A 20,779-nucleotide genomic window follows, 5' to 3' on the forward strand; every position below is an offset into this window, starting at 1 on the left:
GCTTGTATTTATTTTGTTTCAATGTTTTTTTTTTTGTTCTTTCCTTTTTGTTTTACATTATCTTCATTCTGCTGTTCTGGACTTTTTGCCACCACACCTTATTTTTCAGACTCATCACAGGACGGGAAATATTTTGGATCGTTATCAGATGTGTCCGCTTCACAACCTGTCTGCATGGCAACATCAATGGGTACTGCATCAAAACCAAGATATTCCTTTCCTGTATGCATTGGTTCAATACTGATCATATTTTCATCAGTAAAGGCGACCTGATTGTCATCATCTACAAAAAAATAAAACATTTCAGCACTTTGTGTATGGTCACAATGAATACAGCATTTCCATATCTTGCTAATGCTAGCTTTATGGACTTGGCTGACGAAAACGTAGACTAAAAAAACCTTGTTAATAAGACTAAACAACTTTGCAATAGCCACAGCCTTGCCTTTATTGATAAGACGTATATGCATATTATAGCTAAAAATACTTTTCTAAAGCGAGCTTTATGGGCTTAGCAGAACTCAATAAAACTCAGTAATAAGACTTAACAACTTTGCAATATTCATAGCCTAGCTTTTAATTAAAAAAAGTAAAAGCATATTATAGGAAAAAATGTCATCACTTACCAATTGGGGACACGCTCTGAAGCATGTAAATGAGTTGTGCAAAGGTAAGCTTTATATATATATAAAGCTTACCTTTTAGAGCTCTGAATCTTTGGGTGTCCCATGATTCGATTCAATATCGATTCTTGGGGTCGCGATTCGATTATATATCGATTTTTTCAATTCAATGCAATTCTCGATTCAAAAACGATATTTTTCCAATTCAAAACTATTCTGTATTCATTCAATACATAGGATTTCCGCAGGATCTACCCCAGACTGCTGACATGCAAGCAGAGTAGTAGATTTTTTTTAAAAAGCTTTTATAATTGTAAAAGACAATGTTTTATCAACTGATTGCAATAATGTAAATTTGTTTTAACTATTAAACAAACCAAAAATATGACTTATTTTATCTATGTGAAAACATTGGACACAGTGTGTTGACAAGCTTATGAGATGCGATGCAACTTGGGACTTCCCTTGGGCCGGATTTTGGATGGTATGCAGCCCGCGGACTGTAGTTTGGTGACCACTGCACTAGATGGATACCGCGTACCACTACAGTTTGAGAATCAATTGCCGAGATAGCAGAATTCCGCTGAATAGAGGTCATCTGTAATCCCTGACTGAGCCATGTGAGAAATTCCAAGTCAGTGTTCGTCAAATAACCATCATACCACCAAGTGATGTATTTGTCATATTAATGATAGCACCAGCAAATTAGGAGTGTTTTGATAAAATGTCCAGCCTTTGAATACAGCTGAGTAACAGCTAATAATGGCAACACAGACATCAGTTATAATGTGAACTTACGTCTTGTGGGACCTGAATGTAGGCCAAGGTGTACTCTGTGGCCTGTGCTGGAAGAGTTCTGGTGCTGAAGGCTGGTGGGATGGCAGCCAGACGGGTGGATGGTACAATTTCTCTCTGGTGGTTTGGAAAACAAACAAACAAACTCATCATGCACTTTAACAAAATTAACTTCTTTGAAAATTCCAACTAAATGTAGCCATGGTGCCTGTTTTGTACGTGAATGAAAGACAGATGCCGATTGCTAATTAAAGGTTTGCGTACTAGTAACAATTGTATTGCAGCTGCTGCTTTCACAGATATACGTCTGGAGTTCAAGGCACACGACTCGAGTCAACCCGAGCACAGCCCGTCACGCTGAGACAATAGGACACAAAAATGAGAATTAGACATGATTGCTTTGATTATGTGTGTGAATCAAGCTATTCTGAAAAGGCTGCTGGGCTGAGAATTTTTAATTTTTTTTGTGGGGTAATGTATAATGATTTGTAGAACTGACGTGATCATTCTGTGATAGGTGCAAATGATAGCAATTAGCGTCTCACATTTTGTTTTCTGGTTGCTACCCAACACATTCTATGTTTTCCCCAAAGAACATTAAAGCTATGAAGTCACAAGGTCATAACTTACCCTGAATTGATTAACATGGACCCTGACTTAAAGAAGTTGAAAAACTTATTCGGGTGTTAACATTTAGTGGTCAATTGTACGGTATATGTACTGAACTGTGCAATCTACTAATAAAAGTATCAATCAATCAAAAAAAAAAAGCATTTGTGCCCGTTTGCTTGCACAATGACTTCTTCGACACCGTAATTTACACAACTTGGGAGGTCTTTCCTGTCTTATATCGAGTCTTTCTGACAAGAGACGGGAGAATTATGAATTCAAATTTATATTGTGATACTGTATATCTTGCAGCCTCTTTCAATAACAATAAATGTCACAATATGTTAAAAGACATATTGCCTAAACAATAGGAGAACCATTTAAAAACGTGTTCATGTGCAACAATATCAATTAATATTGAAATTGTTTCCTCATTACGTTTTATTATACGCAAAATGTACCGCATTTTTCGGAGTATAAGTCGCACCGGAGAATAAGTTGCACCTGCCGAAAATACATAATAAAGGAGGAAAAAAAACATATAGGTCACACTGGAGTATAAGTTGCATTTTTGGGGGAAATTTATTTGATAAAACCCAACACTAAGAATAGACATTTGAAAGGCAAATTAGAATAAAAAATAGTGAACAACAGGCTGAATAAGTGTACGTTATATGACGCATAAATAACCAACTGAGAAGGTATGTTAACGTAACATATTATGGTAAGAGTCATTCAAATAACTATAACATATAGAACATGCTAACGTTTACCAAACAATCTGTCACTCCTAATTGCTAAATCCCATGAAATCTTATACGTCTAGTCTCTTACGTGACTGAGCTAAATAATATTATTTGATATTTTACGGTAATGTGTTAATAATTTCACACATAAGTCGTTCCTGAGTATAAGTCGCACCCCTCTGCCAAACTATGAAAAAAACTGTGACTTATAGACTTATAGTCCAAAAAATACGGTATAATAAAGTCAATAGTGCAAAATAACCAAACAAGCGGACTACTCTTGGCTCTAATTTCCTGAGTTAGTAAACAACAAAAATGACAAATAAAAAGTGCAATAACAAAAAAAGAAAACATCTAATCACTGTCGTATATACTGATGCTATACTTGGAATCGTTATGTTTGATATTCGTATCGATCCTCTCATCCCTATTTACATTTAGAGCTTAGCGGTTAACTATGCTATTTTGCATCCATCCACAGTGTCTGGTGTAGCATGTTTAGCAGCCTTCGTCCTCCAGTGATAATGCTACATGTAAAAAACAGTTTATTTGCCGCAGTGGAGTGACGTCAGCTGCTAGTTTGCTAGAGTGGATGCTCCATTGCGTTGAGGACACCTTTGTGTGCTTGTTGTCAAATTGTCAGAACAAAGTTAGAATGTGTCATCAACATGCACAACACTACTTCTGATTATTACTACAGCTTAAGGTGGCGGCTGTCATTAATTACTTGCAAAAGGAGCGATCACATCAGTTCATTGACACGTCTTTATCACATGAATGTAATCGTGTGTCAGCGAGCGTACCCAGAGTTTTGACTTCAATTTTTTTGAGTTAGGGCAAAGGAAAGTGACATTTAGAGCTACTAATCGATGTAAAACTGCCATGTCGATAATTGCAATTTTTCTTTTGTATTAGCGCCAGGCCCCCCGCGACCCCAAAAGGGAATAAGCGGTGAAAAAAATGGATGGATGGATTTCTTTTTTCACCAATATGACACCCCCTTGAAATAGACTATTGGTTGTGTAGTTGCAAAACGTGAAGACTGTCAGATAACCAGCAAAAGAAAATGACAACCCATCATAACGACAACTTCTTTCCCCAGGTTATCACTATAAAACAACCACTGAACAGTCACAGTGTCAGACCTTCCATCCATCCATTTTCTACCGCTTATTCCCTTTCGGGTTTCGCGCTGGCGCCTATCTTAGCTACAATCGGGCGGAAGGCAGGGTACAACCTGGACAAGTCGCCACCTCATCACAGGGCCAACACAGATAGACAGACAACATTCACACTCACATTCACACACTAGGGCCAATTTAGTGTTGCCAATCAACCTATCCCCAGGTGCATGTCTTTGGAAGTGGGAGGAAGCCGGAGTACCCGGAGGGAACCCACGCATTCACGGGGAGAACATGCAAACTCCACACAGAAAGATCCCGAGCCTGGATTTGAACCCAGGACTGCAGGAACTTCGTATTGTGAGGCAGATGCACTAACCCCTCTGCCACCGTGAAGCCCTGAGTGTCAGACCTGTCGCTGTGAAATAACCCTGGAACTAATCGATCGCTGTCAATGTACTACCTCATGTTCACTTCATCATCCTTTGCTCTATACACCACTGCACATTATCTTATTAGACTTGCACATAATAGTTATTTAAGTAATAGCCTATACTTTAGTTAATTGTTAATACTTATTGTTACCTTTGTTCAAAAAGAGCACAGTCTACCAAGTCAAATTATGTGTGTGGTGAACACACCTGGCCAATAGAGCATATTCTGATTCTGAAGTAGCTATAGAAGTTTCATGGAGAAACTCAAACACTGAGCCATCTGAGCAAAATGTACAGCTAGTACACAATTATGTGTCAGTTATTTGGATGTTTTTTACTACAATAAAGAGGTTCAACTAATCTTGACTTATGTTTTTTCCACTATCATCTAGGCCTACTTTGAGTAATATGAAATTTTGATTAATTATTAGGAACTATCCATCCATCCATCCATCTTCTTCCGCTTATCCGAGGTCGGGTCGCGGGGGCAGCAGCCAAAGCAGGGAAGCACAGACTTCTCCCCAGCCACTTAGTCTAGCTCTTCCCCGGGGATCCTGAGGCGTTCCCAGGCCAGCCGGGAGACAGTCTTCCCCAACGTGTCCTGGGTCTTCCCCGTGGCGTCCTACCGGTTGGACGTGCCCTAAACACCTCCTTTGGGAGGCGTTTGGGTGGCATCCTGACCAGATGCCCGAGCCACCTCATCTGGCTCCTCTCAATGTGGAGGAGCAGCGGCTTTACTTTGAGCTCCTCCCAGATGACAGAGCTTCTCACCCTATCTCTAAGGGAGAGCCCCGCCACCCGGCGGAGGAAACTCATTTCGGCCGCTTGTACCCGTGATCTTATCCTTTCAGTCATGACCCAAAGCTCATGACCATAAGTGAGGATGGGAACGTAGATCAACCGGTAAATTGAGAGCTTTGCCTTCCGGCTCAGCTCCTTCACCACAACGTATCGATACAACGTCCGCATTACTGAAGACGCCGCACCGATCCACCTGTCGATCTCACAATCCACTCTTCCCCCAGTCGTGAACAAGACTCCTAGGTACTTGAACTCCTCCACTTGGGGCAGGGTCTCCTCCCCAACCCGGAGATGGCACTCCACCCTTTTCTGGGAGAGAACCAAGGACTCGGACTTGGAGGTGCTGATTCTCATTCCGGTCGCTTCACACTCGGCTGCGAACCAATCCAGTGAGAGTTGAAGATCCCGGCCAGATGAAGCCATCAGGACTACATCATCTTCAAAAAGCAGAGACCTAATCCCGCGGCCACCAAACCGGAACCCCTCAACCCCTTGACTGCGCCTAGAAATTCTGTCCATAAAAGTTATGAACAGAATCGGTGACAAAGGACAGCCTTGGCGGAGTCCAACCCTCACTGGAAACATGTCCGACTTACTGCCAGCAATGCGGACCAAGCTCTGGCACTGATCATACAGGGAGCGGACCGCCACAATAAGACAGTCCGATACTCCATACTCTCTGAGCACTCCCCACAGGACTTCCCGAGGGAGACGGTCGAATGCCTTTTCCAAGTCCACAAAGCACATGTAGACTGGTTGGGCAAACTCCCATGCACCCTCAAGAACCCTGCCGAGAGTATAGAGCTGGTCCACAGTTCCACGACCAGGACGAAAACCACATTGTTCCTCCAGAATCCGAGGTTCGACAATCCGGCGTATTAGGAACTAGCCAGTAGCAATCACATTAGTCATTTTTTTACATTGAGTGCGCATGCGATCATGCCGTGCCCAGGCCCACCTCTTCCAGATGTGGAAAAGTGCTGAACTTGAGTCCAGAGCACAAGGCTCACACTTATGTGTGGACTTTGCAAGACGCGATTGACCGAGTGTGCAAACTTTCTCAGTCAAACCCCCCCCCTCCAATAAAAAAGCTAAGTTAAATTAATGACCCTCATATCTTAGACCAATGGTTCTCAAATGGGGGTACGTGTACCCCTGGGGGTACTTGAAGGTATGCCAAGGGGTAAGTGAGATTTTTTTCAAAATATTCTAAAAATAGCAACATTTCTAAAATCCTTTATAAATATATTTATTGAATAATACTTCAACAAAATATGAATGTAAGTTCATAAACTGTGAAAAAAATACAACAATGCAATATTCAGTGTTGACAGCTAGATTTTTTGTGGACATGTTCCATAAATATTGATGTTAAAGATTTCTTTTTTTGTGAAGAAATGTTTAGAATTAAGTTCATGAATCCAGATGGATCTCTATTACTTGATGATTACTTCTATGTGTAAACATTTCATTTATAATTGAATCACTTGTTTATTTTTCAACAAGTTTTTAGTTATTTTATATCTTTTTTTCCAAATAGTTCAAGAAAGACCACTACAAATGAGCAATATGTTGCACTGTTATACAATTAAATAAATCAGAAACTGATGATATAGTGCTGTATTTTACTTCTTTATCTCTTTTTTTCAACCAAAAATGCTTTGCTTTGATTAGGGGGTACTTGAATTAAAAAAATGTTCACAGGGTGTAAATCACTGAAAAAAGGTTGTGAACCACTGTCTTAGACAAATGAGATCAGTGGACTATAGAGTCCAGACTGAGAACACCTTGAACGTTTGTAACAAATCAGACAGCTTACGATTGATTGCCTTTGACGGAGGCTGTCTGCTCCGTATAAACACACACACACACACACACACACACACACACACATACACAGGTGGCCGTCTAAAAGTCAATGTGAATGGACACCGAAGTGACGTCAAACCGCGCGGGGATGTTGAGGTCATTCTCTGAGCAGCACACTTTCAGCTACATGCCAGGACACATTGTGTCTGCCTACTGACCGCTTCCCTTCTTATGCATCATGTCCCCTTTTCTCCTTTAACGACAGCATTATCGCCTTGTATGTGCTTTCTGCGTGTCACTCACGTTGCCGTAGTCGATGTAAAAGACGTGGACCTTCGTCGGCGACTCCACTTTCTCCACTCTGGCTCTGTACCTGCAGAAAAAAAAAGTAATCATTGATATCCGCAGTTATTTCCTTGAGGAGAGAGGATCTACTGGGGCATCGAAGGCTGGTGAAAATTGCACAGAGGCCCTCTTTGCAATATTCACACTGCAGAATTGCGGCTAATCAGGTCTTCTCCATCATTTACCTTGACATTGGACAAACTGGTCGAAAATAGAAACGCATACTATTTTGCACTGGTTCAACAACATTGTGGACGACCTTGTAAATCAAGATAATGCAGAACAATATGCAAGTCTATGTAAATATGCTATGCTATCCTATGTAGTGTGAAGTATATTAATTAAGCACTTTTCTCCAAAGACTCAAAGCGTTTAACATAGTGAAACCCATTTCCTACAACTTTAAATTACATTCAAACCAGTGTGGGTGGCACTGGGAGCAGGTCTTAAAGTGTCTTGTGAGTAGTGTCTTTCCCAAGGACACAACGGGAGTGACTAATATGGCGGAAGCGGGGATCGACATGGAACCCTCAAGTTGCATGCACGGCCGCTCTAACATCAAAGCCATGCCGCCCGACATTGGAGGCAAGAGAATACGAAATTGTGGTTTATTTAAGTAGTGCGCAATAACACACATTTTCTCACTGATACGATACTAAATAAAACAGAGCTTGTTATTGTCAATGCCAATATGTAAACGATGATACAGTAATCCCTCATTTTTCGCTGTAAATTGGTTCCCGGCCTGACCGTGGCAAATACATTTCGCAAGGTAGGATTTATTAAATATACTGTATATTGAATATATTCATGGTTAGGGGGGAAAAAAAAATGTTCACAACCATCTAAACGTGCCCTCTAGACATGAAATAACACCCCCATAGTTGCCTTTACACTCCTTTAATCCAATATAGTAATGCTGCCAGACTGAGCCAATATGTTTTTAACATTTTATTATGTTTTTAAATTTTGAATTGTTTTATTGTTGTCTTAAGACTATTTTATGTACGGTTGTTTTAAAAGCACTGAGCTGGATTGCTGTCCAATTTCGTTGTTTCCATACAACGACAATAAAGATATTCTGATTCTGATTCAGTGGCCACGATATTGGTTGGTTCGGTCTCATTTAGTGGACAGTACTACAGTAGTATTAATACGGTTTTTTTTTTAGCCATTGTTGTGTGGTAAAAACTATGTGGAATACGCTTAATAAAACAAAACAAAAATTAGCAATAAGAGAATAGTTGAAAACTTCAAAGTGTGGTGTGGCGAGTGACAACTGTACTTTAATAAACAACATTACTAAGTCAATTGTAAACCTAAACATCATAATAAAAAAAAATGTTTACGCTAAAATAGTTTCACTTTTTTACTAGTAAACAAAAATTAAAAATGCACATTGATACTTGGTCTGTATGCTTATTAAATCTGATAACTTTCCGTTTATATTTGTAAATTGTTACTATAGTATTGTTGACAACATATACACAAGTTGATAAATCACGATAAACTAAATAAAAACACTAACATGGACTCTTACAATGAGAGGCGGATGGAAAAGGAGTTCCTGCATGCATGATATCATTAAGCTATTATAAATCTTTATCAACGTCAACGCGGCTGAAATCATTACTTCTGCAAGGAAATTAATTCCCTAGGGTATGTTTGTCAGTTGGTTAGTTACTTACTTATCAACATAACTCGAAAAGTTATGAATAGATTTTAATAAAACTTTAAGGAAATGTCAGAAATGGGATGAATCAAAAGGGATTTAGGGCGATCAGGATAATTTCTACTACGTTACGTTACATTAAAATTACAAGGTTGAATTTTTCGGTGCATATGCCAGCGGCCTTGCCTCCACCCACAGAGACAAAGAGACTGGATGACTGACAAGAGGCATAATTATGTCTTTCATTCCGCTACAGAACAAACGTGCACAGGTGCTGAAACTGATGCAACGATTGAACCCTCTTGCGGCCTGTTTAGAAGTGACAGACAAAGAAAAACATGAACAAACATGACAATTTAATTTATACCTCCAATAATTGTGGTTTATGGTTTTAAGTGTACCGATATTTTAAACATGCATACAGTAACAACATGATACATCGCAATTTCCAGTTTCTCTTTTCAACATAATCAGAAGAGGAAGGATTAGATCTTTTTTTAATCCTACCCCTTTTAAGTTCCACAGGAATTACTAACACATTTATTCACTTCCGGTTCTCAAATTGTACAAAATTTACTTGATAAATAATACAATTCCAAAATAAATAAATAAATAGTAAAGTAAGTTGTATTTCAAATAGTGAGAAGAATAAGATGATCTCCTTTTCATTATGCTCTAAATGTTTACCAGGAAAACAAATTACATTTTGTGTACTTTGTTAACAGAGTGTGAACAGTTTCTTAAACTGGATCATATTACAAACCCCGTTTCCATACGAGTTGGGAAATTGTGTTAGATGTAAATATAAACGGAATTCTATGATTTGCAAATCATTTTCAACCCATATTCAGTTAAATGCGCTACAAAGACAACATATTTGATGTTCAAACTGATAAATATATATATTTTTTGCAAATAATCATTAACTTAGGAAATTTGATGCCAGCAACAAGTGACAAAGAAGTTGGGAAAGGTGGCAATAAATACTGATAAAGTTAAGTAATGCTCATCAAACACTTATTTGGAACATCCCACAGGTGTGCAGGCTAATTGAGAACAGGTGGGTGCCATGATTGGGTATAAAAGCAGCTTCCATGAAATGCTAAGTAATTCACAAACAAGAATGGGGTGAGGGTCACCAATTTGTAAGCAAATTGTCAAACAGTTTTAGAACAACTTTTCTCAACGATCTATTGCAAGGATTTTAGGGATTTTACCATCTACGGTCCGTAAAATCATCCAAAGGTTCAGATAATCTGGAGAAACCACTGCACGTAAGCGATGATATTACGGACCTTTGATCCCTCAGGCGGTACTGCATCAAAAACCGACATCAGTGTGTAAAGGATATCACCACATGGGCTCAGGAACACTTCAGAAAACCACTGTCACTAAATACAGTTGGTCGCTACACCTGTAAGTGCAAGTTAAAACTCTAATATGCAAAGCGAAACCCATTTATCAACAACACCAAAGAACGCCGCTGGCCTCGCTGGGCCCAAGCTCATCTAAGATGGACTGATGCAAAGTGGAAAAGTGTTCTGTGGTCTGACGAGTCCACATTTCAAATTACATTTAGAAACTATGGACGTGGTGTTCTTTCGGAACAAAGAGGAAAATAACCATCCGGATTGTTATAGGCACAAAGTTCAAAAGCCAGCATCTGTGATGGTATGGGGGTGTATTAGTGCCCAAGGCATGGGTAACTTACACATCTGTGAAGGTGCTATTAATGCTGATTGGTCCATACGGGTTTTGGAGCAACATATGTTGTCATCCAAGCAACGTTATCATGGACGCCCCTGCTTATTTCAGCAAGACAATGGCCAAGCCACGTGTTACAACAGCGTGGTTTCGTAGTAAAAGAGTGCGGGTACTTTCCTGGCCTGCCTGCAGTCCAGACCTGTCTCCCATCGAAAATGTGTGGCGCATTATGAAGCGTAAAATACGACAGCGGAGACCCCGGACTGTTGAACGACTAAAGCTCTACATAAAACAAGAACGGGAAAGAATTCCACTTTCAAAGCTTCAACAATTACTTTCCTCAGTTCCCAAACATTTATTGAGTGTTGTTAAAAGAACAGGTGGTGTAACACAGTGGTGAACATGCCCTTACCCAACTACTTTGGCACATGTTGCAGCCATGAAATTCTAAGTTAATTATTTGTAAAAGTCTATGAGTTTGAACATCAAATATGTTGTCTTTGTAGTGCATTCAACTAAATATGGGTTGAAAAGGATTTGCAAATCATTGTATTCCGTTTATATTTACATCTAACAATTTCCCAACTCATATGGAAACGGGGTTTGTATTATTTTGTTTGACTTCTTTGCTTAATCCATTCCATAACTTAATTCCACATACTGATGATACACTAAATATTTTAAATGTTGTACGTGTGTATAATTGTTTTAAATTACATTATTTCTGAGATTATATTCCTCCTCTTTTGATGAGAAAAAATGTACATTCTTAGGTAGCAGGTTATAGTTTGTCTTGTGCATAATTTTAGCCGTTTGCAATTGCACCAAATCATTAAATTGAAATATTTTTGGTTCAATAAATAAAGGATTTGAGAGTTCTCAACATCCATAATTATGTATTATTATAACTGACCTTTACGCTTTAGTGAATGAAGCGTACTTTTAATGACCTCTGCTAGGAAAATTATGTATTTGATGGGGTTAGTTGGTTGGTTGGTTGGTTGGTGGAAACATAATTCAAATGTATGGGCGGATTTTGATGAAACAATGAAATGTCAGAAATGGGATAAACAGGTGGCTACATTTTGGAGGCTATCTGAATTTCAGAATTTTTTTTTTTTTTACAAATTTTTTAATATTGGGATATAACGCCTGGTGGAGGTCTGCGCACTCTGAGTGCTTTTCTAGTGACAGAAAAAAATCTCCTCCAAATGTGTCAAAGTATCGTTAATGTCTTATGTGAATTAATACTAGTATTATTTTGGTACCAATTGCCCATCACAAATTTCAACCATGCCGCAACTTTTATCTGTCTCAGTGACCATTTGTAGATCTGCTTCATAAACTAAAGAAGTGTGTGTGTGTGTGTGTGTGTGTGTGTGTGTGTGTATGTGTGTGTCAAGCCAAAGCGGTGACGGCGATGCTAATTACATCCCGCGGCTGTCTGCACTTAACACATCACGGGCTTAAAACGAGACGAGGTAAAAATTAAACGTCAGGTGTGTGTGTGTGTGTGGGGGGGGGGGGGTGGGGGGGGGGGGGGGGGCTTGTAAAGGACGTTGGGTAAATCTTTACAGAATAAACATACCATTCATCATCAGCAAACTTTGCTATGCAGTAGTCTCCCCGGCGTGGGGCATAGGATCCTTCCACAGGGGGCTGGGTGGCAATCTCTGCCCTCATGGTCTCCATCAGACTCTCCAGCTGGGCTCCTGTAGTGGAGAGGAAATGATTGGTGAGAGAAAGACGTGGCACTGCTACCAATCCCAGTGGGCCTTGAGGAGTCATTACACCAGGCGTGCTAAACCTATCATTGCAGACTCCAGGCTGACATCCTGATTTGAACCCTTCACTGATTGCCGAGTGCTGTTGGGCTGTTTTCTGTCATGTATACGTGGATACTGTTTGTTTACCATCTGTGCATGTGGTGGAACATTCGTGTTTTCAGGTGGCACAAGCGAGTGGCTGCTTGAAGTGTACAGATGAATTACAGAAGCTTGTTAAGCAAAGTGGCATGTCACACCCAGGGTGTATGTGACGAGGCCACATGTACCACTTCTACACTGCTGTATTGAGTCGGAGAGAAAATGCCATATGGTTATGTTGTTTTCAACAACACAAACCGTTAAAATCGCAAAAGAGGATAAACGTTTCTTCAGAGTTCCTCGATAGGTAATCAAGAAGGGCGCAAGAGAGCAAGATTTTATGAAAAATGACGCGGAAAATGACATGCATTCCAGTCAAAGGGAGCAGAGTCGAAGAATGCACGAGTTTGCTGTGACCACTTCGGTAAAGGTTTGTCGAATATATTTTTGATATAATTTATTCGTTTAGTATTTCCAATTGAAGTATTATCTTGGTATTGCTTGTACTTGAATGTTTAACAAACAGAAACTAGAAAGTCAGGGTCAATGATACTTTGTCAGGAAAGGTACTTCTCCGTCTCCCATCTTGTTTATTTTATACACTAATGTATCAGAGTAAATATGACAACAGTACAAAAATTAAATACTGTGATTATTCAGTAATTGTTAGTTTGTCAAATAGATATGCAGTCACAGGTGTCAGCTGTCAGGTGCTATATTGTCGCAGTTTTAGTTTGTTTACATGGACGGAAGACGCGAAGTTCATCAATAGACCATCAATCAATGTTTATTTATATAGCCCTAAATTACAAACGTCTCAAAGGGCTGCACAAAACACGACATTCGCTGTAGAGCCCACATACGGGCAAGGAAAAACTCACCCCAGTGGGACGTCGACAATGATGAGTATGAGAAACCTTGGAGAGGACTGCATATGTGGGCAACCCCTCCCCCCCACCATGGGACCGAAAGCAATGGATGTCGAGCGGATCTAACGTGATATTGTGAAAGTCCAATCCATAGTGGATCTAACATAATCGTGAGAATCCAGTCCAAAGTGGATCCAATATAGTAGCAAGAGCCCCGTCTAAAGTGGAGCCAGCAGGAAACCATCCCAAGCGGAGGCAGCTCAGCAGCGCAGAGATGTCCCCCTAGTTGAATCAAATGCAACCTTACTCGAGCAAAAGCGATGCATATGTATCCAAAAGAGTCCTGATAACGATTTCCTTGACCCAGCCACACACAAAAAAAGTTGTAGACCTCCATGCTTTTACGAGTTTTCATCTGTTTTGTCGTGTAGAATGACGTCTGGAGCACAAAATAGTTAGATATTTTGATAATCTTTGATATCACTCGACAAATCTTTGATAAAGTATAGAGATCCATTCCAATGAATGGTTAGACTTTTTTTGCTCGTATCTGATTTTTACAGGAAGATTTAGGCATCTGCCTCACAATACGAAGGTCCTGAGTAGTCCTGGGTTCAAATCCGGGCTCGGGATCTTTCTGTGTGGAGTTTGCATGTTCTCCTTCCGCCCGAATCTAATCCAAAAGGTCAAAAACCAAAGCATTTTTTCCACAAGTTATAATGTGAATTCCATGAATCCGTTTTAGACACCCAAAAATATGAACACAACAAATCTACTGCATTTTCCAGACTACATACCGAACCGGTATATAAACCACACCCACTAAATTTTGGAAGAAAACATTATTTTTTATATATTAACCAGACTAAACCAAACCGCAGAAATACACTGGTAAGTCCTGAAATGAGATATTTACAGAGAAAGATTTTGGAAATGTTTATTTACATATGTATTGGTTCCAAATAGTGCCTGTAGCATGGCAGTAAAACAGCTGATCAAACAAAACAGAAAAGTCCTTGATGTCTTAATGCGAGATTTTCTCCTTTTTTTAAGAATGTTTATGTTTATCACAATTCCTCTTCCTTGTACTTTGTAAACACTTTTGAGTTTAAACAGTTTCTTAAAGTGGATCATTTTAGTACATTGATTTCTTTGCTTAATCCATTCCATAATTTAGCCGTTAGCAAAGAAAGATCCAAAGTATAGCCACACATTCACAGGGTTCAAAACTTGGGAGAAAAGTAGCGGCTTACAGTCTGGAAAATACATTAGTTTTATATAAATGAAAGAATGCAAAATAAATATAAATGATTAATGTATTTGGTAAACGAACATTTAGCATCATTTTATAGGATGTTCATTAAAAACTCTTGTTGGCAAAGACGATTGGAAAGGGAAGAAGGAGCTTAGCTACTTTCTTGAATTCAATAGTTATTCACACCTTCTTTATCAAAGTGCTGATAGACACATAAAATGTGTCGATTGTCTAAAAGCTGTGGAGGAGGAGTGTTACAGTAATTAATGAATGGGCTTTGTGCACATATATTCGCATTGTTCATGCAATCATTCCATGCCGGGGTTGACGTTTTCCAATCACAGAAGTGTACCAAATTTGTGTGGATCACATCACTCAAACAAGTCAAAAGTGTCATGGCTTTGTGTGTGAAGTGAACTGAGGCATGCTAAGGTTGACCTAGTGTGAACACACCAATACAGTTGGCGTCCTGAAAACGTGTGTATGTTAAACATGTTTTCTTTGCGTCCTGATTTAAGTCCCCTTAAGCTTGGGCAATTATTTTGACTCGGGGAGCCAAATTGAGAGAAAAAAATGTGTCTGGGGGCCGGTATATCTGGTTTATAGAAACACTGTTTGAAGCCTCGTCTGAGCTGCTTTGACTTGGATTACCGTAGGAACTAGTATATCATGCAAACGCGCAGACTCCAATCATTTGGATAGTTCAAGACTTACGGTAATTTGAAAACATCACTCCAAATCATAATGGCAGGTACAGTTTTGATCTTAAACATAAAAATATCTAAAAAGATTATTTGGGAATGTCTGGTGGGTCCGTTCCAAAGGCCCCTGAGCCTTAATTTGCCCAGGCCTGCCTGAGAGGAACCTTTGCAAATGTGTTTGGCATCTGTTTTTAGCGGTCTATCTAAAACACCTTTTACTATTTCCTACACAGAGAGATAAGCAAGGGTATAAAAATAGTCGACTAGCTGCATTTGCGGAGTTATCGCGGCTGAAACAGACGTTATTAGCATGGAGAAGAAAAAAGGAGTAACAATAAGCCAAAAGCTACACCCATTCTCATTGTGTGTTTATGCATGAGCATGGGCGCACAGCAGAAATATTTATATGTGTCCAAAGAGAGCTGCAAAAAGGAGGCATGAGCCTTCAGAGGTGCATTAACTGTGTGATAAATATGCAAACATCCACTCTAAATACAAATGTATGTAAATGGTAAAGGCGTGGATGAGACACGATTGAAGTCATCCAGATGGCAAAAAAAAAAATAGACTTTAGTGCTTTTTTTGCTACAGTGAACAAACATACAAACGCCATTTGTGGGACCCCTATGGGTTGCACTCAAAACTATTTAGAGTACATGCCAGCTAGCATACAGTACATGTAATACATCCATCTATTCTTCCGCTTATCCAAAGTCAGGTCGCAGGGGCAGCAGCCTAAGCAGACAAGCCACCCCTTCCCTTTCCCCGGCTACTTTGTCCAACTCTTCCCAGGGGATCCCGAGGCGTTCCCAGGCCAGCTGGGAGACCATCTCTCCACCCTGTCCTGGGTCTTCCTCGAGGTCCCCAGGGAGGCGTTCATGAGACATCCTGACCAGATGCCTGAACCTCCTCATTTGGTTGCTCTTGATGCGGGGGAGCAGCGGCTTTACTATTGAGCTTGTGCTTAATGACAGAGCTTCTCACCCTATCTTTAAAAGAGAGTGTTTGTTATGAACAATCTGTGACGAGCACAAAAGTCCAATAACAAAAAAACACTCATGTTCAGATCAGGGCGGCCGTTTCTCGCGATCACACCTCTCCAGGCCTCACTGTCGTTGCCAACGTGAGCATTGAAGTCCCCCAGTACAACCTAAGGGAGCACTCTCCGGCAGGTACTCTGAATTACTATTTGGTGCATCAGCACAAACAACAGCCAGGACCCATCTCTCCACCCGGAGGCGGAGGAAAGCTACACTCCCGTCCACCGGGTTGAAGTCCAAAGTGCAGGCTCTGAGCCCGGGGCAACAAGTATAGCCACTCTCGCCTGTCGTCTGCTGGCAACGCCAGAGTGGAAAAGAGTCCAGCCCCTCTCAAGAAGACTGGTTCCAGAGCCCTTGCTATGGGTCAAAGTGAGACCAACTAGATCCAGCCGGAACTTCTCGACCTCGCGCACCAGCTTAGGCTTCTTCCTCTCCAGCGAGGTGACGTTCCACATCTCAAGAGCTAACGTCTGTGGCCGAGGATCGGACTGCCAAGGGCTCTGCCTTCGACTGCTACCCAGCTCACAAAGCACCAGACTTCTATGCCCCCCCCCCCCCAATGGGTGGTGAGCCTATTGGAGGGAGGACCCACGTTGCCTCTTCGGGCTGTGCACCAGGCGCTTGCTATCGAGCCTCACCTCCAGGCCGGGCTCCAAAGGGGGGCCCCAGAGACCCGCGTCCGGGCAAGGGAAACCTAGGTCAATTCTATTAATACTGCTCTTTGTAATGTTATACAGATGTTGTATGATCATTGAACAAATGCTTAATTAACTGTTAAGGGTATGTATACTTTATGTCGATGCCTACAGGGCGCTAACTTTCCAGAGTGTTTTAAAGGGGACCAGCAGTTTTTTCTGAATGTTGCCTATCATTCACAACCATTATGAAAGACATGACAACAGACGGATATTTTTTTGTAATGCATTCTAAATATTAAACGTAAATAAAAGTCAGCTTACAGCAAATCCATTTGGAGCTCCACTATTCCGCCCGCTATATCTGATAAATAAACATTCAAAAAGCGCCAACAATGCTCAATTTACATTTTGTGACTTGAATATTAACCAAGTATTAGTGATACTATAAGCACTCTCGCAAACAAACTATTTAGAGCGGTGACATAATCACTTCTGTGTCCCCCTATGTTTACATCATCAAGTGGTCTGGTGTTTCCTTTCTTTCTAGCTCCCTATACATTTATTGTTTATCGTAAATCAAACCTTTCACCTTAAAGGAGATTACTGAGAATATAATATGACAAATTGGAACACTTTGACAGCCATTTAGAACCTGGAACTGGTGAGAACAAGAAAAGCACTTGTTCCCTCCGCTGCTCCACCCCGTTTCTTCGCGAGGATTATGAGAAATTCTTTGTCTAAATGGGAATATATGAAAAAAATAATGGTACATATGAGCACATGTTTTGACAAATGTTCAACCTTTCTTGGGCAGTTAGAGCAGGTAGTGTCCTCATTTTGACTGATAGTATATGTTTTGACCATTTTACTTCAGACAGAAGACATTTCAAATATGTGACAATGTAAACCAGAATTTGACTCCATCCTTTGATTTCTGATTTCACTGACAGTATTTTATGCCACTTCAGGGTCATAAATAGCGACCGCCTTGACCCTGAGCGCCAACGATATTATTATAGCTCAGAGTTACGCAGTCAAAGGCCACTGACAAACACTCTACGGTTCACAAGGCTTTAAACGAGCTGATTTATGATCACTCTCTCTCTCTCCCTGTTCTGTCTCCGGTGCGCTTCCGTGGACTCACTCCCGTTACGTCCTAGTCACGTCTTGTCACTGCGGACAATAAATCCATCACTTGGGGGAACGCGGTTAGTGATAATACTGTTGACAAATCAATGGCAGATCAATACCAGTGGCTGAGTAGAATGTAGGAAACGTAGCCACGGGCAAGTCATTGCATAATGGCGGATGAAACAAGAGATCTGGAAATAAAGCAAAATGAGAGTGTGATGCTAAGAGCAAAGCAAAAAAAAAAAAATTCAACATGCCATAACAAATTGTGCAAACTCCCAGGCAATTTGCGAAAGCCAAAATCACAAACAGTGCCTTCAATCGTATTATTCGCAGTCTATAAACATGGCCTTGTTTACACTGCACACCAAATCTGACTTTTTTTACACAGATCAGATATTTTTTTGACAGTGCTTCAAATCTGATTTTTTCGCATCAGATTCAGGCCACATCAGGAGGTAGTACGAATCTGATTGGACTCTGATCTTTTGAATGGGACTTCAGTAGAAACGGAATTGCGTTCTGAATGCAACTTTTACCGCATCTTAGGCAAATTACCACCAGCGGAAGTAGTTTCTTCATCACAAAATATAACTTACATACAAAAAAATAAATAAATAAATAAATAAATAAATAAATAAATATATATACAAACCCTGTTTCCAAATGAGTAGGGAAATTGTGTTAGATGTAAATATAAACGGAATACAATGATTTGCAAATCATTTTCAACCCATATTCAGTTGAATATGCTACAAAGACAACATATTTGATGTTAAAATACATAAACATTTTTTTGTTGTTGAAAATAATCATTGCCAGCAACACGTGACAAAGAGGTTGGGAAAGGTGGCAATAAATTCTGATAAAGTTGAGGAATGCTCATCAAACACTTATTTCGAACATCCCACAGGTGTGCAGGCTAATTGGGAACAGGTGGGTGCCATGATTGGGTATAAAAACAACTTCCATGAAATGCTAAGTCATTCACAAACAAGGATGGGGCGAGGGTCACCAATTTGTAAGCAAACTGTCGAACAGTTTTAGAAAAACATTTTCTCAACAAGATATTGCAAGGAACTTAGGAATTTTACCATCTACGGTCTGTAAAATCATCAAAAGGTTCAGAGAATCTGGAGAAATCACTGCAAGTAAGCGATGATATTACGGACCTTTGATCTCTCATGCGGTACTGCATCAAAAACCGACATCAGTGTGGAAAGGATATCTCCACATGGGCTCAGGAACACTTCATAAAACCACTGTCAGTAACTACAGTTGGTCGCTACATCTGTAAGGGCAAGTTAAAACTCTACTATGCAAAGCGAAAGCCATTTATCAATGACACAAAAGAACGACGCCGGCGTCGTTGGGCCCGAGCTCATCTAAGATGGACTGATGCAAAGTGGAAAAGTGTTCTGTGGTCTGACGAGTCCACATTTCAAATTATATTTGGAAACTGTGGACGTGGTGTCCTCTGGAACAAAGAAGAAATTAACCATCCGGATTGTTATAAGCGCAAAGTTCAAAAGCCAGCATCTGTGATGGTATGGTGGTGTATTAGTGCCCAAGGCATGGGTAACATACACATCTGTGAAGGAACCATTATTGCTGAAAGGTCCATACAGGTTTTGGATCAACATATGTTGTCATCTAAGCAACGTTATCATGGACGCCCCCTGCTTATTTCAGCAAGACAATGCCAAGCCACGTGTTACAACAGCGTGGCTTCGTAGTAAAAGAGTGCGGGTACTTTCCTGGCCCGCCTGCAGTCCAGACCTGTCTCCCATCAAAAATGTGTGGCGCATTATGAAGCGTAAAATAGGACAACAAGACCCCAAACTGTTGAACAACTTAAGCTGTACATCAAGCAAAAATGGTAAAGAATTCCACTTTCAAAGCTTCAAAAAATAGTTTCCTCCGTTCCCAAACGTTTGAGTGTTGTTAAAAGAAAAAGTGATGTAACACAGTGGTGAACATGCCCTTTCCCAACTACTTTGGCACGTGTTGCAGCCATGAAATTATAAGTTAATTATTATTTGCAAAAAAAATAAAGTTTATGAGTTTAAACATCAAATATCTTGTCTTTGAAGTGCATTCAACTGAATATGGGTTGAAAAGGATTTGCAAATAATTGTATTCCGTTTATATTTACATCTAACACAATTTACCAACTCATATGTAAATGGGGATTGTGTATATATATATATATATATATATATATATATATACACACATACATACACACACATACCTATATATGTATGTCTATACAAACATACGCATATACAGTATATATATATATACACACATACATATATATACACACACACACACACACACACACACATTGTTTTAGCGTCAAAGGCTACATTAGCATGAATTGATGAAGGTTTGGCAGGGGGCGGCATAGCTCAGTTGGTAGAGTGGCCGTGCCAGCAACTTGAGGGTTGCAGGTTCGATTCCCGCTTCCGCCATCCTAGTCACTGCCGTTGTGTCCTTGGGCAAGACACTTTACCCACCTGCTCCCAGTGCCACCCACACTGGTTTAAATGTAACTTAGATATTGGGTTTCACTATGTAAAGCGCTTTGAGTCACTCGAGAAAAGCGCTATATAAAT

General features: G+C 40.2%; 1 protein-coding gene across 1 annotated transcript in view; it reads right to left on the reverse strand.

Annotated features, from left to right (window-relative positions):
* The window catches only part of snd1 (staphylococcal nuclease and tudor domain containing 1), a 315,742-nt gene that overhangs the window by 55,971 nt on the left and 238,992 nt on the right, over positions 1 to 20,779 (reverse strand). The window contains exons 19-21 of the mRNA XM_061912195.1: positions 12,248 to 12,371; positions 7,242 to 7,311; positions 1,422 to 1,535 (exon numbers count right to left, since the gene is read on the reverse strand). Of these exons, the coding sequence (XP_061768179.1) occupies positions 1,422 to 1,535; positions 7,242 to 7,311; positions 12,248 to 12,371 (308 nt within the window). The remainder of the gene's footprint in view (positions 1 to 1,421; positions 1,536 to 7,241; positions 7,312 to 12,247; positions 12,372 to 20,779) is intronic.

This window comes from Nerophis ophidion, linkage group LG10 (genome assembly GCF_033978795.1).
Source record: "Nerophis ophidion isolate RoL-2023_Sa linkage group LG10, RoL_Noph_v1.0, whole genome shotgun sequence".
Classification (NCBI taxonomy): Eukaryota; Metazoa; Chordata; class Actinopteri; order Syngnathiformes; family Syngnathidae; genus Nerophis; species Nerophis ophidion.